This window comes from Mesoplodon bidens (genome assembly GCF_964165515.1).
Source record: "Mesoplodon bidens genome assembly, chromosome: 11".
NCBI classification, from domain to species: domain Eukaryota; kingdom Metazoa; phylum Chordata; class Mammalia; order Artiodactyla; family Ziphiidae; genus Mesoplodon; species Mesoplodon bidens.
Window position 1 is genome coordinate 10,928,102 of NC_138167.1, and position 27,546 is coordinate 10,955,647.

General features: G+C 38.9%; 1 protein-coding gene across 1 annotated transcript; it reads right to left on the bottom strand.

Annotated features, from left to right (window-relative positions):
• Positions 1-12,166: 12,166 nt before the first annotated feature.
• Positions 12,167-27,367, bottom strand: WBP11 (WW domain binding protein 11). Its single transcript, XM_081247803.1, has 12 exons — positions 27,190-27,367; positions 25,320-25,446; positions 24,767-24,798; positions 23,803-23,896; positions 20,769-20,965; positions 19,719-19,852; positions 19,310-19,509; positions 18,526-18,717; positions 16,132-16,236; positions 15,409-15,696; positions 14,307-14,489; positions 12,167-13,131 (listed from the first exon to the last, which is right to left on the bottom strand). Exons 2-12 carry the CDS (start codon positions 25,381-25,383, stop codon positions 12,698-12,700), a joined length of 1,923 nt encoding a protein of 640 aa, XP_081103929.1. The 5' UTR covers positions 25,384-25,446; positions 27,190-27,367; the 3' UTR covers positions 12,167-12,697.
• Between the last annotated feature and the right edge of the window lie 179 nt (positions 27,368-27,546).

Genomic DNA, 27,546 nt, shown 5'->3' on the forward strand with positions numbered 1-27,546 from the left:
ACAGCCTAACCACCCGCCAGAAGGAGACTGAGAAACATTCCATAGATTTTTGTTAAAGGAATTTGTGCCAATAATTTTACAACTAGGTTGTGAAAGTGGAAGTAAAAAGACTGAACTTTCCTTATGCTCTTGTGTGCCAGTTATAAATTTATTGCCTCTGGGCTCCAAATTCCAACTTTATATGGGCTCTGTGGTAGTAGTTGGAGTTCCTCTGGGCCTGCCTTCCTTACAGAAGCGTGGTGCTAGGCTCTGTGGGGAGAGAGCACTGAGTGCCTTTGCAGGAGGGAACGATGACTCTTGCTGGCTCAGGCTGCTGCCCGGTTGTGGTGGGTAAGCAGTGAGGGGGTGAGGACACCGGGTGGCTTCTACTCCAGCCTCGTGCCCAGAATGCACATTCCCTGCACGACCTCCAGCCCTGACTCGCCCTGGGGACCACCTTCCCATGGCCCTCCCTAGGGGGAAACCACACATGCTGGGCCTCCAGCCTTCAGTGGTGCCCTGACTCCCTCACAGGCCCACCTGTCCAGAGTTTCTCTCTCCTGGGTCCCTCCCCACGTGGCTGTGGAGTGTGACCGGCCACCTGCCTGTACAGCAGGTTTCACACTTCAGAGGCAGGGTTAAGTAGTTGTGGCAGAGACTCTGTAGTTCCCAAAGCCGCAATGATCTATGGAATGTTTGCTGATCCCTGTTCTGGTCTATCAGTGGAAACAAACACACAAAAATTAAAAGTAATAAACACAAAGCATCTTTTAAAACAACTTCTGTTGCTCTATTTGGTTTTTCTCCATAAAAGTGGTACTTTCATGTTATTCTTCTTTATGTTAACCCTCAAGTTTTTAAAATGAACATGTATTTTTATGGATAAACTCAGTACAAATATGGATTTAGAAATACCTCCTCCTGTGATTTGGGTTACTCTGTAATAAGAATGGTCTTAGGAGCAAATGTTGGATTTGTACTCTGCCTGTATTTTAATTCCCTCCTCACACAAGAAAGCCAACAGCCGTTATTTGAAGGTATGGGTTCCTTTTACAGTAAGTCTCTAAATATGGCAACATTTATCAACTCATTGAAGAAAGCCAGGCCTTCATGAAAATAATATGGCCTTTTCATTTGTGGATGGTATATTTCATGAAACCAGGCAAGATTTCAGAGCTATACTAATGTTCTTTTTTCCCCTCTCCCTACCTGAACTTTGGCTGTCACCTTCCTTCTTTCTTTACCTCACTCCCCAGTTTATTGGGGTCAAGGTTGCTGGGTGCAATGATAATGAATAATGTAGTTAATTGTGTTCTTCTTTGGACTGTAATTTTTCTTGAGATTCAATGGATATAAACACTACTGCGTTCTAATTTTCCTCACAAAATATTGATACAAAAAGTCGTGAAAACATTTTTTGCATTTCATAGCATTTTTAAAGTGTTAATTTTCCTACATATCAGTTATTTATCTCCTGCACATGTAGTATAATTCTTACTAAATATGGATTCATTATGGTAAATGACAATAGAAAACATCTTATTTTTAGGCTTCAGATGGCTAAAAAGGGGAAATACTCTGAATAGGATAACAGATCAAGGAAAAACATGTATTTGGGGAGCCATGGTTTTTTCTTTGAAAACTTTTTTTCTCTAAGGAAAATGTTTTATCTATTTGGTTGCAGCATCATTAAGGTAAGCAGTTGATACTTAGTATTTTTAAATGTTCAGAGAAAACATTTTCATTTATTAAAAATAACTATAAAAAGGTAACATATAGGGGGCTTCCCTGGTGGCGCAGTGGTTGAGAGTCCGCCTGCCGATGCAGGGGACACGGGTTCGTGCCCCGATCCAGGAAGATCCCACATGCCGTGGAGCGGCTGGGCCCGTGAGCCATGGTCGCGGAGCCTGTGCGTCCGGAGCCTGTGCTCCGCAGCGGGAGAGGCCACAGCAGTGAGAGGCCCGCGTACAGAAAAAAAAAAAAAAAAAAGGTAACATAAATATTATAAAGGTCTGATGAGTATGCCTTTGCCAGCACATGGCACATGCAGACCTCAGATTATCTTTTTCCAAATTGTTTATTAGTGCAGGTTAAAAAAAAGAAATTCTTTTAAAAAATTATTGGTAAATACTGTATTCAAAGTATGAGACAGAAGTACCATAGACATTGATGTTTATCTCCTGAAATTTCCATAAGAGCCATGATAGTAGAGACCTCATCTGATGTTCTTACTACTGCTTTCCTAGCACCTAGCTCGCAGCAGGCACTCAATAACAATCCGTGGAATAAATAGTTTGTACTCCCTCACGCCTCCCCAAACCCTCAGGTACCATCAATTATCCTCTCATTCTCCAACCTCTCTCTCTACTGGCTATTGACCCTCAGCAAAACGAACAGGCCGATTAAGGAAAACTCCTCTTCTCACCCAGTCTTGGCCACTTGCCCTATCCTCCCTACTTTTGCTTCACAGCCAACTACAAGGCCTTCTTAGAGACAAAAGAACTGGAGTAGGTAGTTATTTTGGTCTCACAGAAGTCCCAACTCCCAACTTTACCAAAAGTCCTTATTTCCAGGAATGTAAAGAAAAGCTTCCCCACAGTTCATTTATACCCTCCTGAACCCAGGACATGGATGTGTAAAGTTATCTACAGCTTTGCTCAGGAACAGCTTTGAGCTCCAGAAGTCCTGTGATAAGGCCTGTCCTCCAAACTGATTCTGGCTGAGGAACATTCCCAGGTATTAGACCTGCTCCAGTTTGCATTCAGGACAAAACAGAAACGTGCAGTTCTACATGGGGTGGTGACTGTGGCATCTTCTGTGATCTGAAGAATGACTTGAATGCAGTAAAAAGGAGTTTAATACTAAAAAATGTCTCCCAGCTAAATATAAATAGGGAGGTATTTTAATAAAGAGCACAAACTAGAATATGCAAAATGAGAATTGCAACTAGACCTTAAATGTCACCTCAGGCTTTATGCTGATTCCATGCCATGTGGTGATCCTTAATTCACACTTTATAGTACCTTAAAGGGATTTCAAAATGGTGTTAAGGAGCAATTAATGTGTAATAAAGTAATACTTGGATAAAGAAATGGTAATATTTATCCATATACCTGACTGAAGATTTATATCAGGCTTACATTTCATAGCAGTGATCTAACCAGAACAAACATTTTTATAAAACCATGATGTAAATGACAAATACCTACCCAGAATCTCCCTAGAATCAGAACTGCTGATTCTCCTTTCTTGCAGATGCAGCTAACACATGAAATGTGCCAGATTTTACCAGCTAAAAGAATTTTCAGAAGATAAAACTAGCAATATTAGGAAATGACTTTTATGATAAACTATTATATACACAGCTTCCTTAATGTGAAATAGAAATCTCACCAAGAAAAAACACAAATTTCAAGCAAGAACACTGTTGCACACCAAATACCAAGGAGTAATTGTTTATGCTTAGATTAAAATATTGATTTGATGATGTAATTGTGTTCCACCTTTGCATCTAAACAAAGATTCGATTCACCTGCTGACCCACATTGATTATACTAAAAAAATAATAATTCCAAAGTGGTCTATAGACTGCTTTGGCAGGATTTGCTTTAATCTGAATAAATAACTTCCAAAAGTCACGTACACAAAAGATCTCAGAATAAAAATTTAAAATCCATCAAAGAAATCAGTTGTAAAAAAATAAAAGGCTTATTGTATTATTGTACTACCTTTTTAGGATATCACCAATTTTCAATGGTATGGGATTCACACGAAAGGCGTTTAAGATACAATGGAGAGGGAGGAGTCAAGATGGTGGACTAAGAGGACACAGAATTCTTGTCTCCGTGCAACTAGGGCACCTACCAGGCACCAGTGGCAGACCACGGACACCTAAGGGGACAGGAGGAACCACCAGTGACTGGGTAGGACATGGGGCATGGGGGGAGTGAAGGGGGAGGAGAAGTGGAGGTGGGATGGGACTGGCCCCTTGAGGGGCGGCTGGGGGAGGGGAAGGGATCCTACACCCAAAGGGGGAAATTGGGGGACCACTGGGAGGACAGAGCGTCAAAAGGCAGCATGGCCAGGTTTCCCCTGCCCACTTGGGCCCCCAGGAACCTGCTGAGATCCCGGGCCTGATCCTCTGCCCACTGAGGCCCCCTCCAGCCACACGGGTCCTGAGGGGGTGGGAGGGCGGGAAGGGGGAGCAAAAGTAAGGGCCGGACCTCTGGGACAAGCACCCCTGAGGGGCGGCTGGGGGAGGGGAGAAGTTCCTACAGCCAGCAGGACCCACTCATGGTTAGGGGTCCAGCGGGGATGGGGGAGACCCTGGGGGAGGTGGAGGGGTAGGGGCACAGAGGAACAGAAGGGAATTTGTCCAGTGCTTTCCCTGTCCACTTAGGCACCGGGAAGCCTGTTGGGCTCCCGGCCTAATCTCTGCCCTTGGAGCCTCCCTCCTGGGGTGCAGAACCCAAGCCCTGCCCCTACACACCCACCCAGGGACCCACCCCTACACTCGGAGACCCCCTGTGAGACCCCTGCCAATGCGCTGGGCCTAAACCCCACCCACACACCCTCACCCAGGGCCTTAGATCCAAACTCCGGTACTCCACAATCCAGAGGCCCTCCTTCTGAAGTGCTGCCTCTCCCCTTCTGCTTAGGTCCTAAGCAAAGGCCCTGCCCCACACCTGAACATTGCCCTGCCTAGGCCCCACCCCACACTCAAACAGCAACCCCCACCGGCCTAGGTCCCACCCCACCCTAAATCCCGCCCCTGCATAAGTTCCACCCGTGCCTAAACTCCGCCCCCATAGCCAAGGCTCTTTTTTTTCTTTTCTTTTTTCCACTTTTAGATTGGGGTTCTGTTTTACCTTGTTGATTAATTGTTCTTGGTTCTTTTATATTTTTATTTTTCCTAATAAGTCTTTTATTTTTCTAATTTTATTTTATTCTTTATACTTTGTTATTGTTCTCTCCTTTGGGCTTGTTCCCCCACCCCCCTTTTTTTTTCTCTTTTTCTGTTGTGGTTTTATTTTACCTTGTTGCCGTTGTATCAATTATGTTTTTATATTTCCTAATATATTTTTTATCATTCTAATTTTATTTTGTTTTTTATTCTTTGATATTGTACTGCTCCTTTTTTTCTTTTTTCTTTTTGCCACACCACGCAGCTTGCGGGATCTTGGTTCCCAGGCCGGAGGTTGGTCCTCAGCTCCTGTGGTCGGAGCTCAGAGTCCAAACCACCGGACTAACAGAGAACCTCAGACCCCAGGGAAAATTAATTGGAGTGAGGCCTCCCGAAGGTCCTAATCTCAGCACCAAGACCTGGCTCTATCCAACAGCCTGCAAACTCCAGTGCTGGATGCCTCAGGCCAAACAACCAGTAAGATAGGAATACAGCCCCACTTATCAAAAAAAGAAAAAAAGAATGACAAAAAAATATGTTACAGACGAAGGAGCAAGGTAAAAACCTACAAGACCAAATAAATGAAGATGAAATAGGTAAGCTTCCTGAAAAAGAATTTAGAGTAGTGATAGTAAAGATGATCCAAAAATCTCAGAAACAGAATGGAGAAAATACAAGAAACATTTAACAAGGTTCTAGAAGAAATAAAGAGCAAACAAACAGTGATGAACAACACAATAACTGAAATTAAAAATACTCTAGAAGGAATCAATAGCAGAATAACTAGGCAGAAGAATGGATAAGTGAGCTGGAAGATAAAATGGTGGAAATAACTGCCAGGGAACAGAATAAAGAAAAAAGAACGAAAAGAATTGAGGACAGTCTCAAAGACCTCTGGGACAACCTTAAATGCAACAACATTCGAATTATAGGGGTCCCAGAAGAAGAAGAGAAAAAGAAAGGGTCTGAGAAAATATTTGAAGAGATTATAGTTGAAAACTTCCCTCACATGGGAAAGGAAATAGTCAAGTCCAGGAAGTGCAGAGTCCCATACAGGATAAACCCAAAGAGGAACATGCTGAGACATATTAATCAAAATATCAAAAATTAAATACAAAGAAAAAATATTAAAAGCAGCAAGGGAAAAGCAACAACTAACATAAAAGGGAATCCCCATAAGGTTAACAGCTGATCTTTCAGCAGAAACTGCAAGACAGAAGGGAGTGGCAGGACATATTTAAAGTGATGAAAGGGAAAAATCTACAACCAAGATTACTCTACCCAGCAAGGATCTCATTCAGATTTGACAGAGAAATTAAAACCTTTACAGACAAGCAAAAGCTAAGTGAATTCAGCACCACCAAACCAGCTTTATAACAAATGCTAAAGGAACTGCTCTAGGCAGGAAACACAAGAGAAGGAAAAGACCTACAATAACAAACCCAAAACAATTGAGAAAAGTAGGAACATACATATCAATTACCTTAAATGTAAATGGATTAAATGTTCTAACCAAAAGACACAGATTGGCTGAATGGATACAAAACCAAGACCCATATATATGCTGTCTACAAGAGACCTACTTCAGACCTAGGGATACATACAGACTGAAAGTGAGGGGTTATAAAAAGATATTCCATGCAAATGGAAATCAAAAGAAAGCTGGAGTAGCAATTCTCATATCAGACAAAACAGACTTTAAAATAAAGACTATTACAAGAGACAAAGAAGGACACTACATAATGATCAAGGGATCAATCCAAGAAGAAGATATAACAATTGTAAATATTTAAGCACCCGACACAGCAGCACCTCAATACATAAGGCAAATGCTAACAGACATAAAAGGGCAAATCGATAGTAACACAATAATAGTAGGGGACTTTAACACCCCACTTTCACCAATGGACAGATCAACCAAAATGAAGATGCGTAAGGAAACAAAAGAGTTAAATGACACATTAAACAAGATGGACTTAATTGATATTCATAGGACATTCCATCCAAAAACAACAGAATATACTTTCTTCTCAAGTGCTAATGGAACATTCTCCAGGATAGACCGTATCTTGGGTCACAAATCAAGCTTTGGTAAATTTAAGAAAATTGAAATTGTATCAAGTATCTTTTCTGACCACAATGCTATGAAACTAGATATCAATTACAGGAAAAAAACTGTAAAAAATACAAACACACGGAGGCTAAATAATACGCTACTAAATAACCAAGAGATCACTGAAGAAATCAAAGAGACAATCAAAAAATACCTAGAAACAAATGACAATGAAAACACGACGATGCAAAACCTATGGGATGCAGCAAAAGTGGTTCTAAGAGGGAACTTTATAGCAATACAATCCTATCTCAAGAAACAAGAAAAATCTCAAATAAACAACCTAACCTTACACTTAAAGCAATTAGAGAAAGAAGAACAACCCCCCCCAAAATTAGCAGAAGGAAAGAAATCACAAAGATCAGATGAAAAATAAGTGAAAAAGAAATGAAGGAAACAACAGCAAAGATCTATAAAACTAAAAGTCATTTTTTTGAGAAATAAACAAAATTGATAAACCATTAGCCAGACTCATCAAGAAAAAAACGGAGAAGACTCAAATCAATAGAATTAGAAATGAAAAAGGGGAAGTAACAACTGACACTGCAGAAATACAAAGGATCATGAGAGATTACTACAAGCAACTGTATGCCAATAAATTGGACAACCTGGAAGAAATGGACAAATCCTTAGAAAAGTACAACCTTCCAAGACCAAACCAGTAAGAAATAGAAAATATAAACAGACCAATCACAAGCACTGAAATTGAAACTGTGATTAAAAATCTTCCAACAAACAAAAGCCCAGGACCAGATGGCTTCACAGGCGAATTCTATCAAATATTTAGAGAAGAGCTAACACCCATCCTTCTCAAACTCTTCCAAACAATATCAGTGGAAGGAACACTCCCAAACTCATTCTACGAGGCCACCATCACCTTGATACCAAAACCAGGCAAGGATGTCACAAAGAAAGAAAACTACAGGCCAATATCACTGATGAACATAGATGCAAAAATCCTCAACAAAATCCTAGCAAACAGAATCCAACAGCACATTAAAAGGATCATACACCATGATCAAGTGGGATTTATTCCAGGAATGCAAGGATTCTTCAATATACGCAAACCAATCAGTGTGATACACCATATTAACAAGTTGAAGGAGAAAAACCATATGATCATCTCAATAGATGCAGAGAAAGCTTTTGACAAAATTCCACACCCATTTATGATAAAAACCCTGCAGAAAGTAGGCATAGAGGGAACTTTCCTCAACATAATAAAGGCCATATATGACAAACCCACAGCCAACATTGTCCTCAATGGTGAAAAACTGAAACCATTTCCACTAAGATCAGGAACAAGACAAGGCTGCCCACTCTCACCACTCTTATTCAACCTAGTTTTGGAAGTTCTAGCCACAGCAATCAGAGAAGAAAAGGAAATAAAAGGAATCCAAATCGGAAAAGAAGAAGTAAAGCTGTCACTGTTTGCAGATGACATGATACTATACATAGAGAATCCTAAAGATGCTACCAGAAAACTACTAGAGCTAATCAATGAATTTGGTAAAGTAGCAGGATACAAAATTAATGCACAGAAATCTCTGGCATTCCTGTACACTAATGATGAAAAATCTGAAAATGAAATCAAGAAAACACTCCCATTTACCATTGCAACAAAAAGAATAAAATATCTAGGAATAAACCTACCTAAGGAGACAAAAGACCTGTATGCAGAAAATTATAAGACACTGATGAAAGAAATTAAAGATGATACAGATAGATGGAGAGATATACCATGCTCCTGGATTGGAAGAATCAATATTGTGAAAATGACTCTACTACCCAAAGCAATCTACAGATTCAATGCAATCCCTATCAAACTACCACTGGCATTTTTCACAGAACTAGAACAAAAGATTTCAAAATTTGTTTGGAAAAACAAAAGACCCCGAATAGCCAAAGCAATCTTGAGAACGAAAAACGGAGCTGGAGGAATCAGGCTCCCTGACTTCAGACTATACTACAAAGCTACAGTAATCAAGACAGTGTGGTAGTGGCATAAAAACACAAAGATAGATCAATGGAACAGGATAGAAAGCCCAGAGATAAACCCACGCACATATGGTCAACTTATCTTTGATAAAGGAGGCAGGAATGTACAGTGGAGAAAGGACAGCCTCTTCAATAAGTTGTTCCGGGAAAACTGGACAGGGACATGTAAACGTATGAGATTAGATCATTCCCTAACACCATACACAAAAATAAGCTCAAAATGGATTAAAGACCTAAATGTAAGGCCAGAAACTATCAAACTCTTAGAGGAAAACTTAGGCAGAACACTCTATGACATAAATCACAGCAAGATCCTTGTGGACCCACCTCCTAGAGAAATGGAAATAAAAACAAAGATAAACAAATGGGACCTAATGAAACTTAAAGGTTTTGCACAGCAAAGGAAACCATAAACAAGACCAAAAGACAACCCTCAGAATGGGAGAAAATATTTGCAAATGAAGCAACTGACAAAGGATTAATCTCCAAAATTTATAAACAGCTCATGCAGCTCAATAGCAAAAAAACAAACAACCCAATCCAAAAATGGGCAGAAGACTTAAATAGGCATTTCTCCAAAGAAGATATACAGACTGCCAACAAACACATGAAAGAATGCTCAACATCATTAATCATTAGAGAAATGCAAATCAAAACTACAATGAGATATCATCTCACACCAGTCAGAATGGCCATCATCAAGAAATCTAGAAACAATAAATGCTGGAGAGGGTGTGGAGAAAAGGGAACACTCTTGCACTGCTGGTGGGAATGTGAATTGGTACAGCCACTATGGAGAACAGTATGGAGGTTCCTTAAAAAACTAAAAATAGAACTACCATATGACCCAGCAATCCCACTACTAGGCATATACCCTGAGAAAACCATAATTCCAAAAGAGACATGTACCAAAATGTTCATTGCAGCTCTATTCACAATAGCCCGGAGCCGGAAACAACCTAAGTGTCCATCATCGGATGAATGGATAAAGAAGATGTGGCACATATATACAATGGAATATTACTCAGCCATAAAAAGAAACGAAACTGAGCTATTTGTAATGAGGTGGATAGACCTAGAGTCTGTCATACAGAGTGAAGTAAGTCAGAAAGAGAAAGACAAATACCGTATGCTAACACATATATATGGAATTACAAAAAAAATGTCATGAAGAACCTAGGGGTAAAACGGGAATAAAGACACAGACCTACTTGAGAATGGACTTGAGGATATGGGGAGGGGGAAGTGTAAGCTGTGACAAAGCGAAAGAGAGGCATGGACATGTATACACTACCAAACGTGAGGTAGATAGATAGTGGCAAGCAGCCGCAGAGCACGGGGAGATCAGCTCGGTGCTTTGTGACCGCCTGGAGGGGCGGGATGGGGAGGGTGGGAGGGAGGGAGATGCATGAGGGAAGGGATGTGGGCACGGATGTATATGTATGACTGATTCACTTTGTTATAAAGCAGAAACTAATAAAAAAAATTAAAAAAAGAAAAAAAGAAAAAGGAAAAAAAAAAACCATAATGAGGTATCACCTCACAGCGGTCAGAATGGCCATCACCAAAAAATCTATAATTAATGCTGGAGAGGGCGTGGAGAAAAGGGAAACCTCTTACACTGTTGGTGGGAATGTAAACTGATACAGCCACTATGGAGAACATATGGAGAATCCTCAAAAAACTAAAAATAGAACTACCATATGACCCAGCAAGCCCACTACTGAGCATGTTCCGTGAGAAAAACCATAATTGAAAGAGTCATGTACCACAGTGTTCATTGCAGCACTATTTACAATAGCCAGGGCATGGAAACAACCTAAGTGTCCATCAACACATGAGTGGATAAAGATGTGGCACATATATACAGTGGAATATTATTCAGCCATAAAAAGAAACAAAATTGAGTCACTTGTAGGGAGGTGGATGGATCTAGAGTCTGTCATACAGAGTGAAGTAAGTCAGAAAGAGAAAACAAATACCGTATGCTAACACATATATATGGAATCTAAAAAAAAGGTTCTCATGAACCTAGGGGCAGAAAAGGAAAAAAGATGCAGACGTAGAGAATGGAGTTGAGGACACGGGGAGTGGGAAGGGTAAGCTGGGACAAAGTGAGAGAGTAGCGTTGACATATACACACTACCAAATGTAAGACAGCTAGTGGGAAGCAGCCGCATAGCACAGGGAGATCAGCTTGGTGCTTTGTGACCACCTAGAGGGGTGGGATAGGGAGGGTGGGAGGTAGACGCAAGGGGGAGGGGATATGGGGATATATGTATGCGTATGGCTGATTCACGCTGTTATACAGCGGAAACTAGCACAACATTGTGAAGCAATTATACTCCAATAATGATGTTAAAATAAAAGAATCGACACTATATATGAAAAGCTAAAATCAATAAAAGCAAAAAACTGGGGTGACTACTAACTGGACACACACAAAAAAAGAAAGCAAGATACAATGGGAAAGTAAGACCAGGTATGTCTAGCCTAAACGCAATGCATAGATTGTCTCACTGTGTGTATACATATGGTGTGTGTCTTTGTGTATGAAATACACACTGTGGGTGCCTGGATAAATCACACGAGCCCTTTAGTTCCAATACCTTCCTCTGTAAAATGGGGAAAATACCTCCCCAGGATTACTTTACACTTTGTAAAGAAAGTATCAATGCAAATTAAAAGTGTTGGCATTCTCATTCATTTTCTGTGCTTCTAATAATAAAGGCTCATATAAATGACAAATTCAAAAAAGAAAAAGTAGCAGCCTTTTCTGGCTGATAGTTTAGAAATGATTTAAAAGAACCTTTTGCCATTCACTAGTATCAGTTCACAGAGCTCTGGAGAAGAAAGTAATCTTTGAGAAGAAGACTCATGTTTTTAGCAATACATAAACCCTCTCAATTTCTCCAAAGCCAATATATAATAAACCTAAAGGAAAATAATTATCTCTTCTTCATCCTTTAAAATTTAAAGCTTAACGTGTTAACCACATTTTCAATAAAATTCTCATTCCATACCAGAAATGGTAGTTCCTTAAACCCAAGTTTTAAAGTTGCTTCTTCTCTGCCCATAAAACAGATATTAGGTTTATACGTTATCAGTAACACAGAGGATATCTTGGTGTAGGACATTTATTTATTTATTCCATGAAACACTTAAAGTTGAGGTCAGTGGGAAATAATTTTAATCAAAGAATTGTATATTTTCTTCCCACATATCTTGGTTTGTATTAGGAAATGACATTGTGATCCATTTCACTACAATATTACAAAATATTTACAAGAAAATATTTAAAATAACTCAAACATGAAAGGCAAGATGGGGTGAAACTGGTTTTTTAGAAATCTCTGCTCCAGTGCCCAGAGCACACAAGAAGAGAATCAAAACAAATAAGTAACAAAGATCCCCTTGATGACAAGTTTCCAAGGAACTGGAGTAGGGCAAGAAGTGGGATGAAAATGGTGGTATGAAAGGGGATGGATGTTAGCAGCACTGCTTCAATAACCCATCTATTTTGAATGAAATACCCTCTTTTATATGCAGTAAATTCTGAACAAGGCTAAACTTTAGGATATTCCTTGAACTGAAATTAAAAATACCCTGACAGTGAAAGTGGCTCTTTGACCTAAGTTGAATGAGGGCCTCTCTCTCCATGAACCACTGATGTGAAAAGAAGCCTGTTCTAGCATCAAAAGCTGTCACAGCAGCCCTTCCATCTCTTTCATGAACGCTTCATAAACATCATCCTTAGTTTGTACTGAGACGGGAACAGATGGACCGGATTTGGGGGCTGCTTTGGCAAGAGGCACAGCAGAATCATCCTCTGACTTTCTCTGGGGAGTGGCAGTAGCCCCTTTATTCTCCCGACGTACCCTCAGTGCGGTGGGCACAAATCGAGTAATCTCTGCCTTGGGATTAGTGATCTGTGGCTTGGCACTGATGGTTGCTGTGGCTTTCTTCTCAATGGTGGCTGCGCTTGTATCATCCGCCTTGGGTCGCTGAATCAAGTTGGGTGGAGCACTTAAAACCCCCGGGTTCGGCAAAGGAGCTGGTGGGAAAAGCCCAGGTGGGGCAGGTCCAAGTGGAGGCACCAAAGGTGGGCGCATCATGCCAGGACGAGGTGGAGGGATACCTAAATGAAGGAGAAAACGGGCAGATGAATACCACAAGAATAAAATTTAACTACTATTAAGGATGTTAAAAACATAGGTTGACAATTTTTTTAAATGGACAATTTATAGAAAATAAATCATGTTGTTTGCTATTTGAAACTCAGGAATATATTCTGATAGTAAAGAATATCTTTTATAAAACAGTATTCACCTGTTTGTATCCCTGTACTTATGTTTTTTCCTCTCTCAATAATGTACTCCTTTAAACTATAAAGTAAAATTAACAATATCAACTGGTTTCAAATATGATCTCAAATTGTCAAATCTGAAATTCGACAGCCCAAGATTCTATTCTACCTGTAGACCGCAGATGTTATCAGAACGAAGGTTGGGGATTTGATTCCCATCCGTTATTTACTGATTTGCACAACACTCCTCCCCCTCAAAAGGTAACTCATTGGATAGGAAATATAATTTTAACCCTGGGATGAGAAAATCTAATTACAAAATGTCACCATTACTGGAAAAGAATTCACGTCTTATTGTTGGCCCAGACATACCATCATCATTTACCAGGAAGTGCAGATTTAATTTCTCCAAATGCCTTTTTTAAGATTGTGAGTATAAAATACCAAATTTCATCAAACCTAAGATGCTATTGCTTATACAGACTCATAATTATTCCAAATACCACTGAGAGAGAAAAAAAAAGTCCAAGTCCAAGCTGAGGAGCTTAAAAGGAGACCTTCACATTAAACTGAGACAGTCAGTGTAGTAAACCATACATACCTGTCACATCTAAGAAGATCACAAGGAAATTTGCATATCTAACCTTGATACTGGGTAAAGAGAATGGAAAAAAACATCTCCCTCGTGATTGTAAACTAAGTTGATACTCATGCAGATGTATGGCATGACTTCACAATTCTAAGTGTAGTCCTAAAAAAAAAAAAGTCTTAAATGAAGAATTTAATCCAAAGCGTTCTCTGGAAAAAGTCCCTCGTGTGATAGGTAGAATAGGTAGAATCAAAGGCAAATACCATCTGGAAGAACTCAACTTCAATCTATGCCAAAAGCAAATAAAAAACACCATTTTAAGATACCCATTGATTTCACGATATTGAAATGTGAAAATGTCTTAGAGCAAATGAGATATATAGTAGACAAGTTTTTGTCATAGAAATCAATGCCTCACCTGGAGGTGCAGGGGGAGGTAGCCTGGGTGGGGGTCCCCGAGGAGGAGGGCCAGGAGGCAGACCTGGAGGTGGACCAGGCGGAGGGCCAGGGGGTCGACCTGGTGGTGGTCCTGGAGGTAAAAGTCGGGGTAAAGGCCCTCGGAGCCCTGGCATTCCGGGTGGTCTCAGGAATGGAGGAGCTCCTAAAAAGAGAAAAGTGATTAGTTAATGTCAAACAAATAGATTCGAAGTAGTAACTGTGGTATAAGGTGACTGAGATTTAGTTTAACTTATCACTTTAACCTGAAATCAGGTAACTTTAACATTTATTATGAACCATTCCTCTTTATTTCCCAGCACTGACAAAATGCATTCTCAATCACAGCTCTGCTGGGCTGGAAATATATGAGGATGAGACTTCTTAAATGGTTCCAATATAAGCTGAAAATGGAATATAGAGCAGGGTGCTTTAAGGATCCCCTGAAACTCATTAAGATATACAGACAAAGACCACTGGGAATGTCATAAGAAAGGTAATTTTGCTTTGCACCAATCAGAAGAGGATGCACTCAACTGAAGATTTAATTGGCTGACTACAGGATGAAGGACTAAAATCATAACTAGCCAACAAGTTTTACATGTTTCAAATTGTAAATAAACTTTTTTATACTTTTAAGCCAAAGACTCGATTAACACTGATGACTCTGTCTCTAACTATAACGATTACACTGATATCCCAAAACTCCCAACCAAAGGATACGCAACAGTATTTACTGTGCTCTAGTCCTGCTTGCTACCAACTCAGAACTGGGTCAACTTGTCATAAAAAGTAGTACTAAAGAAACCCCCAGTTACATACTCCAGGTTTCTGCCGACTAATGTCAGAACTAACCCTGAAAAAGGAAGAGTTTTGGAGAAAAAGATGGCTGTCAGAAGTACTGTGACTTGCAAACAATGTTGTAGGAATGAGCAAGTTGTGCTTATCCTTTGAGAATCTTGATTTCTTAGGGAATTACACTAGGAGGAAACAAGAAATCATCAACACTAATGATGTATATTTTTTGAAATGACTTCACTGTAACCACATTTAGACTTATTTATTTACAACATGTAAGTGCTTACCTGGAGGTGGTCCAGGAGGAAGGCCTGTAGGTGGTCCAGGTGGCCGTAAAGGTGGGGCAGGTGGTGGTCCAAGAGGAGGTGGTCCTGGCATGGGAGGTGCTTGTATCTGAGAAGGAGGAACAGACTGTGGAGGAGCCTGCTGCTGTGAAGAAGCAGATGTGCCATCAGAAAGAGATTCCTCCTTATGCTGTTTTTGTGACTGCTTTTCTGCTTCAGAATCATCAGAATCTTCATCATCATCTTCTGAAAATTCCTCTACTTCTCGTCCCTCCTCAGGGATTTCCTGACCTGAAAGAAATTTTAAACCAGGCACATGGAGTTGACTCATTTCTTACAGCCTGTAAAACAGCGATGCCTGAAACACATGCTCAATAAATGCTTTCTTAAAATTAACAATCAAGTCTTCTTCAATAAAATACTTAGATAACGCAAGAATAAAATAGTATTCTACTTATCCATGCTAGTGTAGCGGAGTGGAATGAGCCCAAGTTTTAGAACAAGACAGACCTGGACTTAAAAGCCAGTCCAACTACTTACTAGTCATGTAACTTTGGGCAGCTGAACCTTGACTTTTGAAAAACAAGGATTATGTCTCCAAACCTTGACTTTTTAAAAACAAGGATTTATAACTTGATTGCTGACATATTAAATAGGAAAATATATGTAAAGCAACCGGCAGGAGGAAATACCAAAAGGTGATTCACTGTTCTTTCCCTGCCTTACCTGCCATTCGAAGCATCATGGCTTGAAGAGGAGTCAGCTCCTTCATGCTCTTCTTCTTCTTCTTCCTTGATTTCCCAGGCATATCTGCAAATCGCACACTCAGACCTAAAGGGTCAGAGAAGGGAGAGTGGAGTGGACTGGGATCAACAAAATTCCGTATATGCTTACTATAAGACAAACGCTATAAAGTTCTAGATATAATTGCTTCCCACTACTTGGTAGAGAGACATAGCCATATTAAAGATAGTAAATCAAATGCCAACTGATGGTAAGTATATGCTACAGTGATTTCAAAGTTACAAATTTAAAAAATTTAAAGAATACTATTAACATCTTTATGCCAATAAAATCAAACACCCAGATTAAAATAATAGATGATTTTCTAGAAAAATATAAATTACTACCATTTTCATTTTTTATGTTCTGGTCTTATCACTTCTTTGACCAATTATATTTTATATTTTTCTAGAAATATAAAATATAATTGGTCAAAGAAGTGATAAGACCAGAACATAAAAAATGAAAATGGTAGTCAAAGATCAAGCCCCTCAAAGGCACCTGGCCCAAATAATTTTACGAGAAAATTCAGCCAAACGTTAAATTACATAAATTTACTGTAAAAGGGCACAGGAAAAGATAGAATGCTACCCACAACTTGAAGCTAGCATAACCCTAATACCAAAACTAACCTGCTGGCCAACATAAAATACAAGCAAATTGAATTCAATAGTATTTTAAAAGAAGATACATCATAAACGTGCAGCATTGGTCCCAGAAATGCAAAATGGTTTAACATTAGAAAAGCCATGAACGTAATTCATTACAATAAACAACTGAAAGAAAAATAATAACATCCCAACAGATACTTACGAAGTATTCTATCATAATAAAAACTCTTAGCAAACTTAGACTAGAAGGAAACTCCTTAACCTGACAAGGGCTCTCCACTAGACATCTAACCATGCTAAATGGTGCAGTATTAGTAGCATTCTTATTCTTAGATGGTAAACATTTACAGGAGGATAGAAGTTCCACGTGGGCAGGACTTCAGTATTATTTACTCTGCATCCTTAGTGTCTAGAAAAATGCCTTGTATATAGTAGAAACTCAATTATTAGCTGAATGTCAAATTATAGTTAGGATAACCATTTCCAGCACATGTGCACTGATGAATATATATAAGAAAAACTAGTAAAAAAAAAAAAACCAAACAAACCTAACTAGTTGGCTGAAAAAAAGGAAAATGAGGTAAATGATCGCAGTCTAGAGAAAAAAAGAACTGCTGTGGCTCTAGCAACTTTCTATTGATATATTTTTTTCTTTTCTTTTTTCTTTTTTCTTTTTTTTTGCGGTACGCGGGCCTCTCACTGTTGTGGCCTCTCCCGTTGCGGAGCCCAGGCTCCGGACGCGCAGGCTCAGCAGCCATGGCTCACGGGCCCAGCCGCTCCATGGCATGTGGGATCTTCCTGGACCGGGGCACGAACCCGTGTCCCCTGCATCGGCAGGCGGACTCTCAACCACTGTGCCACCAGGGAAGCCCTCTATTGATATTTTAAAGTACTAGGTCCTACCTAAAGTGTCCTCTATCATTTTTCATTACCAGCTCTCTCTATCCACCCCTTTAAACTAGCTTTCTGGTTTGCAATCATGATTCTTAAGAAATATCAGGAGAAAAATTTATCATTAATACTAATATCAATAGTAGTACTAATATATACTGTGTTGCAGCCTGCAAAAACAATTACCAAAGAAGCTCCAAGACTACTGAAATGTGACAAACTATACATTTTGTAAATTTTCTTGATGAATGCCATAGCTTCCTCCTAAAAGTATATGTAACTCAGTCTGAATTTATCATAATCAAACAAACACATAACACACATTATGACATGTTTCCATTAAATCATGACTCCACTCACAGGTGTATCTTTATGTTAACTATGGTTCTCGTTCATGTAAGATACCACGAGCACAGAAAATTTAAAGGGCTTTGAATGTAGATATTTAAACAGACTCATTAAAAACAAACATGTGGTTTTCTTCATACAGTTATGTGGTTATTCTCCTCTCTTTCCTATACATATCCATGACAGGACATCTTTATGCTGTTGAATAGCTAAGAATAGCTATCTTTTCCCCCAAAAGTGGACTTTATCATATAGGCTTTTTTTTTTTTAATTACATATACTGCTTAGATCCCCCCCATAATTATCCATCTAGTACTTACTATGTGTCAACAACTTTGAGATTTTAGAAATATAAAAAGATGAATAAAGCATTGATCCCTCCTTTCAAGGACCTCACAATTACCTTCACAGATCCATGAATAAATCAGGACCTTCAGCTTGTGTGCTTCTTATTGATCAATACCATGGAATTTTCATCTGCACATACCTGACTTCTTTTCTTCATTGTTTTCTCTCTCATTATCATCACGGTGTAAAAATTCATCCCCTTCACTTTCTCCATCTGATCTATCAGTGTCGCTGTCATCAGTACTGTCGTCATGCTTATCTTGATCCATGTCTTCAGGATAGCCGTCATCTTCACTGGTGCTGGAAACATCATCATCATGACCCCGTTGAGCTGAAAAGGGAGGAGGAAGCCAGAAACAAGTTATATATGTGGATCCTCCACTACATGGTACCCCAAATACAGAAAATCAGGCTATTTAACTCAAAATAATTTGTTTTAAAAATTTCTATGTATGATCTCAGCTATTCATATAGTCTGACAATATTTTCATTTGACAATCATTTTAAATTCTTTTTGATAATGTAAGATTTTTTTTTAAAGGTTCAAATTTGAAAACAGATTCTACTTAGAAGGTTATATAGACATGCACATACACAATCATTGTGACTGTATACAATGATGCTCTAGTCTGATAATGATAAAGCTAAAAGGGAAACGGGTATCCAAGTTATCCAAGTCTTAAGGAATTGATGGTAAGAGAGTGACATCTTTAAGAAGTCTAATTTAAAACACAACAAACATTTCCATACTTCCTTATGCATGCTGCTTTTACGTGGGTAGATTCTACGATTTACCCATCTGTTGGTATGTACATGCCATCCTCATTTATTTCCCAAGCTCTGAGGGTGGTGAACAAGATGGTTAAGCAGCCAACATAAAACATGATAGTGGAAAGCTTCTAAGAGCAAAAGGAACTCCTTACCAAGTTCGGGACTATACAGCATGTCTTCATCTCGCCTACGAGGCGGAAGATCTAGGGCAAAGCCCACTTTACGGCCATATATTTGCAAGACTTGAGGAGGAGGTGGACCAGGAGGAGGACCAGGAGGTTTCCTGCCAGGGGGCAAACGTGGAACGCCATGTCCAAGAAGAGGAAGTATAGAAACTGCCCGAGTTGGAGGTCTGTAAAGAAAATTTACAGTAATCACATTAATGACGTATCTACTTCCTCTTCTGAACAATTTTCAAAGGATTTCTCATTTCATATCTAATCAAATGAGGAACTGCTTACATCCCCACTGTCCTTTATTTCCCACTGCATTACTTTTGGCACAGGACAGTCAAGAGACGCTTTTACTACACGCTATTTGGCTCTGTTACCACTTCCTTACCCATAGGCTGAGGTCTTCTTAAGGATGGAGGGCGGCTGGGCGCCAGGAAGTGGAATGTCCTGGATCAGGATGTTGGAAGGAGCGTGCGGCATATCTGGCAAAGGAATGCTCTCCACCTCCACATGCTGTGCATTCTGAAACAGGGAGAATCTTTCAATAGATAAGAGTAATCCCCAAACTCAACACTAAAAATTCAACATCAGCTGTTTCAGAACCTGGATTTGCTTTCCACCTAACATAAATATCATGAAAAACAAGAATACAAAGCTGCAAGTCAACGTTTCTAAAGACTGCCAATCAACTGAAACTTCAGAATAATATATATTCAGTGGTAGAGCATGGGCTCTAAGATTCGTCTGCCTTTGCTGAATTTCTGTCACATATGAGCTGTATGACTTAAGCAAGTTACCTTAGCTTCCTTATCTGTAAAATGGGACCCATACTACCTACTTCACCAAAATTATACCATTTGTTTTTTTTTTTTTTACATTTTTATCTTGAGGCAAAATTTACAATGAAATGTACAAATCCAATGAGTTTTGACAAATGCATATACCTCATACTCCCTCCCAATCAATCCCTAACACTGTCCCAAGGCAACCACTGATACAAAATCTTTCCTCCATAAATTAGTTTTGCCTGGTGTTCATACAAATGGAATCATAACCATGAAGAAAGGATCACGTTTTTGAGATTTATCCATTAAAAAAATTTGTTTAAATCTCATGTTGTTTTGAGTATCAGTTGATTATTCCTTTTGATCATTGAGTAGTATTCAACTTTATGAATATATAACAGTTTATCCATTATCTTCTTAATGGACAGCGGGCTGTTTCCACTCTTCAGCTATTACTGTATTGGCAGGTAGATCAATTTCTCTTGTATAAATACACAGATTTATATTTGCTGGCTAATGGGGTAGGTGTATGTTTAGTTGACTAGAAACTGCCAAGAGGAGGAAGTTCAACACGATCAGGTCTCCCATGAACAACTTTAAGAGCAGATCTAAGCATAAAGTTTTAGTTTAGCTCTGAAAAGAAACTTGATTACCTTGACAGCATCAAAATATTGGCTAAGTTGAGCCCTCTTCTGTTCATATTCTACTTCTAGCTTTCTCAATTCTTTGTAAATATCTGGATTCTCTTTCTCATAGAGTCGTAAAATACGTTCAAAGGTTTCACGTAGCTTTTTACGCTTGTCTTTCAGCACTTTCTCATTTAACTGTGGCTGTTGCACTGGGTTAAACTCTGAGAGAAAAGAGCAGATTATGAAATTAAATACAAAAAAGTCACTCTGTCTAGGTATCAATAGGCTATATCATTTAATAAAAATCTCCTTATATGTTAAAACTTTTCAAAAGGATCCAGACACCAGATATATTGTCAAAAGAAATGCACTATTTATTAAAATTCCACCCCTTTAAGAAGGCCATTAATTTTACTTTCTTTTCTAAGAAATGTCACCTAATTGACTTTATCATCATTGTAATAAAAAACAATTTTCACTCCTCTATGCTAACAACCTGATAGAGTGAAGCTTCAGTCAGACAAACCTGGGTTTACATACTACACTGGCTCTGTCATTTAATTCTGAGATCTCTGGCATTTTACTTGAATTCTCTGATCTTCAGCTTCTTCATCTGGAAAATGGAGACATCAACTACTTCACAATCAAGCTCTGATGATCAAATGAGACCACAAATAAAATATCCAGTGGTGTCTGGCTTACCACTCAACTATTACTTTTATATGGGTTAGTGTTCCTTGTCCAGCTACCATATAAGCCTTTCTCTCCCATGTGTTCAACATGGGGCTTAATTTCAGGTTCCCAAAAGGGACCAAGAGAGATTAGCACAGGACTCCCAGGCCTGCCTAGTCAACCATACCTGCCTCCCTCCATCCCCCTTGCCAGTAACTGACTCAGAGATTAATCGGTATACGATCCAAATTGGGACCAGATCCTCCTCTGAGATTTTAAATATGGGAGAGAGAAGCTCTCACAAGCAGGAATGAAATAAAACTAGAGCAGTCTATGGCCTCATCTCTCAACCACCACTAATTCCACACACATATTCCACCTTCTATACCAAGAAATTCACTAGCAGTATGCTGACAGAGAATGGTCGGACAGATGGACAGTCTTGCTAATGATATCTGGATTTTTGAGACAAGGTTCCTTCCAGGATTTCCCAATTATGGGAGTCAAGGTATACTTTTTTCTACTTAGTTTGTATTGAGTTTTATAAATTGTAATTAGAGCCCTGATGAATAGTGTTCCTTCCTCCTTTTTCTTAAAAGAATCACAAGCTTAATTATCATCTTTCTTAAATCCTATTAACTATTAACCTTGATGACTTATTCAAATCCAGAAGTATGGCCTCAAACCACACTATTCCTAGTGTGATTAATGAAAGTGCTAAATGCTTGACTTTAAATCCCAGCTCTGCCACTTCCTAACAGTGTAACCTTGAGAAAGGTACGTAACGTCTCTGTGCCTGTGTTTCCTCATCTGTAAAATAGGGCGAATACACCTACCCAAAACAGTTGTCATGAAGATTAAATGAAAACGTGGAGAAAAAACCTGGTATATAGCAAGGTAAGAGCTCAATAAACCTCAGTTATTACTATACAATTTGGGGTCATTCAATAGGTAATATCCTGACATCCTAGGGCTAGGAATTGTCCCTACCAATATTTAGAACAGGCAACAAGTGGAATCAGTTATAGCTGAACTGGGAAAGACACAAGATGATACAACCTGACCCAGAACTCTTGCCCAGGCTGGCTGCAGGGGCTCTGCCACATTATTTCAGAAAGCTTGTAATACCATAACCCCACATAACTGGATTTTTTTGAACCCCATTTAATGCATCATTGAGAAGTTCCGCTGTATCTCTTTTACTATCTCTGTTTTTTAGGCAAACCACCAAACTTGTTTGGAAACCTTTGTAAACAAAACTTGTAAAGATCACTTTAACATGCAATTAAAAAAAAAACGGCAGGGGGCAGAAGACAGAATTGGCAAAAATTTGACAACTGAAAAGCATGGAGTTAGCTAGACTATTTTATTTTTGGATGTTTGAAAGCGACTAAAAAAAAAGGAAAATGAAAAACTCCATGTTCTAAAGTTAAGAGAATGGGCTGAATACGGAATCCATTTTGTGACTCGTCCTCTGTATTAATTATAACTACCTAAAGCCATTTTGCACCATTCTGACTCCTACTTTTACTTAATTGTATAATGTTCTGTTAAAAATACTTTCTAGGATTTTTTTCCTCACATACCTGCAAGTATAAAGTATATAAATAAGGAAGTAAAGGTTAATTAAATATGTTATAGGATCTTTGGAACTTGGTAAAACTGCATTCTATTTTGAAGAGGTTTTGGTTAAACTAAAGAAACTTTTTTTGTGAGTTAGGATAAAACTTCCAATGGCAGCATCACAGATGATTCTCAAGCAACTCAGATACAAGAAAAGACAACATGCAATTATTTCATGTGATTCCAGTTATGACAAAGCAGTGATATTGAAGATGCACATGATGAGACTGGATAAAATTATTCTGTAAAGTGTGAAAAAGGAAGAAATCCTAATATGATAGTTTTTAAAATTTGATTTTAAGTATTTGATTTCTTCTATATCCTTACTAAGTGGTCAATTATCTTTGCATATTCTCATTGGAAAAGATGGGAAATTGACTTATATTCACGGTGGCCCAATATTTAGATTTACATGGTAGTTGCCAATATTAAAATACAAAACAAAAAAACCCCAAGGTGATTTCAAAATCCAGACTTAGTATTCTCTTAAAAAAATGAGCGAGTCAAACTGGGCTTTTGTTAACTTATAAAAAACAATTAGCTAAAGCTAAATAATGGCTTCCCTCTTATTCTAGATGAGCTTTCCAGTTTGTAATAGCCCCTCACCCCATTGTTCTTCTAACACTAAAACTAAATCTAAGCATCACATGCCATAAGCTTTTCTATATTTCTTGTGTCTGTGCTGTTTCACTCATTACCTGCCTGCCTCTATGTATCACACTATTATCCCTGTTGTAAAATCCAGCCTCTTATAAATTCTTACCCATTTCATCCAATTTTTCCATGTCCCGGATAATTTGTTTGGGATCCTTCATCTTTAAAACTGCAGCTCGTACCATCATGCGCTGTTTTTTGTTCTTAGAAAAATGAAAAAAGAGCAGAATTAAAAGAAGCTGAACACTCCTGAGTTTTCGTTTCAATTTGTTTCAACAATCCATGTAAACTGAAGTTGAACTTCTCCTTGGTTTCTGATCACTTGTTTCAACCACCAGAAACAGAGTTATGTAATTAATTTCTTACTCCCCAAAATGTTTCAACTTCAGACAAAAAGATAAATGTTATTTATTAGAAGTGTTTTCTTAGGCAAGTATTTCTTTTTAACCTTGTGAGATTTTAGCAGTTACTTAAGTATTTTAAGGGTTTTTTTTCTTAAAACAAAGTTTGCAGCTAAATTCTAAAATTATACATTAGAGAAAAATTTCGCAGAAATTTAATGTCAGCAATGAAACAAGAATAAACAGCTGAAAACTATTAAAAAACTAGGTTCTCTCAATGTGTTAAGGTATGATACTAAAAAGTAAACCCTTTCTTATTCTGGGGAAGCTTTTTGCCACAAACTCAACAACTATATAATCAAGAAAATGGATGTACAAAGCTATTTATCATCACATTTACTTCCATTCACCAACTCAGTGGCTTCTAACAAAGCAGTATGTTATAATAAATAGCAAAAGAGAATTATTTTTTAAAGTATTTATTTAAGTCACTGGGAAGGGTAATCAAATAAACCATGTTACAGTAACCCATCATGAGCTCATCTACAAAATTATTTCAGTTCAGTTTCTAAGTATAGTATTTTGGCTTAGTAAAATCTTACAGTTTGTTATGAGAAGCATAAAATATCTTTTCTGGCAAATAATTGGAAATGTTTTCTAAATCCACTCATCTCAAATAACAAGATGTGCCAAACTACATTTATATCTAATAGGATGATCCTGAAATCGTACCTTCTTTAATTCTCTCTTGCGAGCTTCTTTTCCTTAAGAGAGGGAGAGAGAAAGAATATAAAACTTTAAAATCCTGAGCATTAGCATTTTCTCCAATTTAATACAGATTACTGTCGGAGGTTGCCCCGTGCGCTGTAGGATATTTAGCAGCATTCTTGCCTCTACCCACTAGATGCCAATAGCACCCTTCCAATTATGTCAACCAAAAATGTCTCAAGACATTTTTAAGTTCCTTAAAAAATAACTATGAATCTGAAAAGGTGCCATAAAATACTAAATAAGAACTTGCAAAACAATTTGTTCAAAATTCCAAATACAAAGAGAATTGCCAATTCTACTTTGCAAGTCAATCAAATTAGAAACACGGGTACTAATTTTTTTTCATGCTTAAAAGTTTTAATCATTTGCCCACTAGAACACTAGATAACTTTATACAACTGACACCTCCGAACACTGCTGATCTTATAATTAAGAAATAATAAAGTACCCTCCCTAAAACTTACAATTTTTACCACCCCCTCTTCTTCATCATTCCACGTTAATGGACACTTACTGGCTTGGTCTGTGGGGTTCATAAATTTTCCACTCTTGGTGGATGATGTAGATCTCCGTCCCATGTTGACAATTTGTGTGGTTTACTTGCTTGTTTAAAAAACAAAACAAAAACTAAACCTAAAAACCTGCAAAGACAAAAAAATAGCTTATTTTTCCTAGATTTACAGAATTTCTTCCTTTTTATATTTATAAAAATGTTTTTCCTAACAATCTCTGAAAAGAAACTTTGATTATTAAGACCTTGTTCTTTCCCTAGTTTTGACATTAGTGTGCAGGAAAGACAGCCTCAACTTCTCTAACCACAAAAAATTAGATTCCTATTATTATTTATAACGGTAATGGGTCTGAAGACCACTATGAATATCATTAAGTCGTCAATTAACTTTCTTCTCTGGATCACAGCACTGACTCGTCAACTGAAAGAAATCAATCAAAAAATGCTTCGACAATATGACATAAACCATGTAGATGAGAAGCCATTAGTTCTTTTCCTATATCCTCCCTTTATTTACATGTAGGGTGAAAAAGGAATAAAAAGGGAACAGGGTAATGATCTGGGCTCAACGACAAATAGCTCAGCCTTGCCTCTCTCCATGGTTTCTTGGCATGTATTCCCATCATCTCGAAGACAGTAAAAACTCATTAATTTAAGCCTATTTAATTCAGATTTAGTTCTAATTCAGATGTAATTCCTGACTCTCAAGCAGAAGCTTAAACCATAACTAAAAACACAAATATTCAAAATAAAGTATTGGTATTATATGAGAGATCTTCTAAAAACATCAACATTAAGATCTTTTATTAATAATGCCTACTTGACTCCTGATTTGTATTTTTTAAGGTAACCGAAAGGGATAACTGTGTTTGAGGAATCCTATTTTATAAATCAACATTTTAATGAACCGAAACACTATTATATCCCTTCTTCCTGTTATTCCAAATGAATGAGGTTTAGCTTTTTGATACTTGCTCTTTCCAATAATAAAGGGTGATAAATTTCTTTCCTTTTGAAAGCAGACACTTTTCAAGGGTGGGAAAGGTAAGATCATGAGGTAGATTTTTTAGCAGACCACAGAATTACACCTTCCCTTCAGGAAGATTTTGTCAGGCACGTTTATTGGTTAATGCGTCTTTCAGCAACTGTTCAACTGCCTTGCTTTCTGCTAAAAGCTTCCAAGCTGTTCCAGTGGCAACTGATTTGCCCTGTCAACGGTTTCCTTCTCAGAAAAACCGGGAGTGAGGGAGGAGGTAGCGGAAACAGGCAAAATTAGCACAAATAGAAGCTCTTACATCTTCGATGGCCTGCATCTTTTCTGCCTCCCTCTTTCAATTACCCTCAGGCCCGTGTTTTTAACCCTCCTCTCCCACGCCTGAAACCTAGAATAGATACGAAGTACAGAAAATTTTTACAGAAGACGCCGGAGTCTTAGTCTGCATGCACAGACTACTTTTCTAACTCAAAGCAGAGGCGATAGGGAAATCGGGTCACGCGGCTGTTCAGGGAAACTCTTAACAGTCAAAGAGTCTACAAAGGGACGGAGCCCAGGTCCACCATAGGAGCCAACAGCATTAGCAGCTGCCAAAACCACAGCGACAGTTGCCCCTGACTCGAGGTGCAGGACATCAAGCCTAAGGCAACCAACCGGGCAACGTCAGGAGGCGGCGCTGACCGACCCGGGCGAAGTCAGCCGCTTGACCGCTGGACGCCGCGCCGCCCCAGGGGATCCCCTAGTCCGCGATCGCGGAAACCCCAACTGCTGAGAGGAAGAGCAGGGCGGAAGGGCCTGGTGTCCCCGAGGCAACCGCGCGGGCCCCGGGAAGAGACGGGAAAGATGAAAAAACGGAGTGGAACGATCCCGCACACTCACACTTCTGCTGGGCTCCTGGGACTGTGAGAAGCGGGGAGGGGACGATTCTCGGCCTCTTTGACTTCGTAGGGCCCTTCACCTCTGCCTCTCAGTCAGCCCCCCACCAGCCGCCATCTTGAAACCTCGCGCCCCTCCGCCATCCTTACGTCACTTCCTGTCCCTACGGCCGAAGATCTCCGCGTTTTTTCGCCCTGGCACCATAGAAAGTAACGAAGAACTGCAGGACCAGATTCTCTTCCGCTACAATACAGTACCGAATTGGTTGGTTATAGGCTAAAAGCCCGCCTTCACTACGCAGTACAAGAGCTTCATGTTGATTGACACTTACCTAGCCCAATAAGAATATGAAAATGAAGC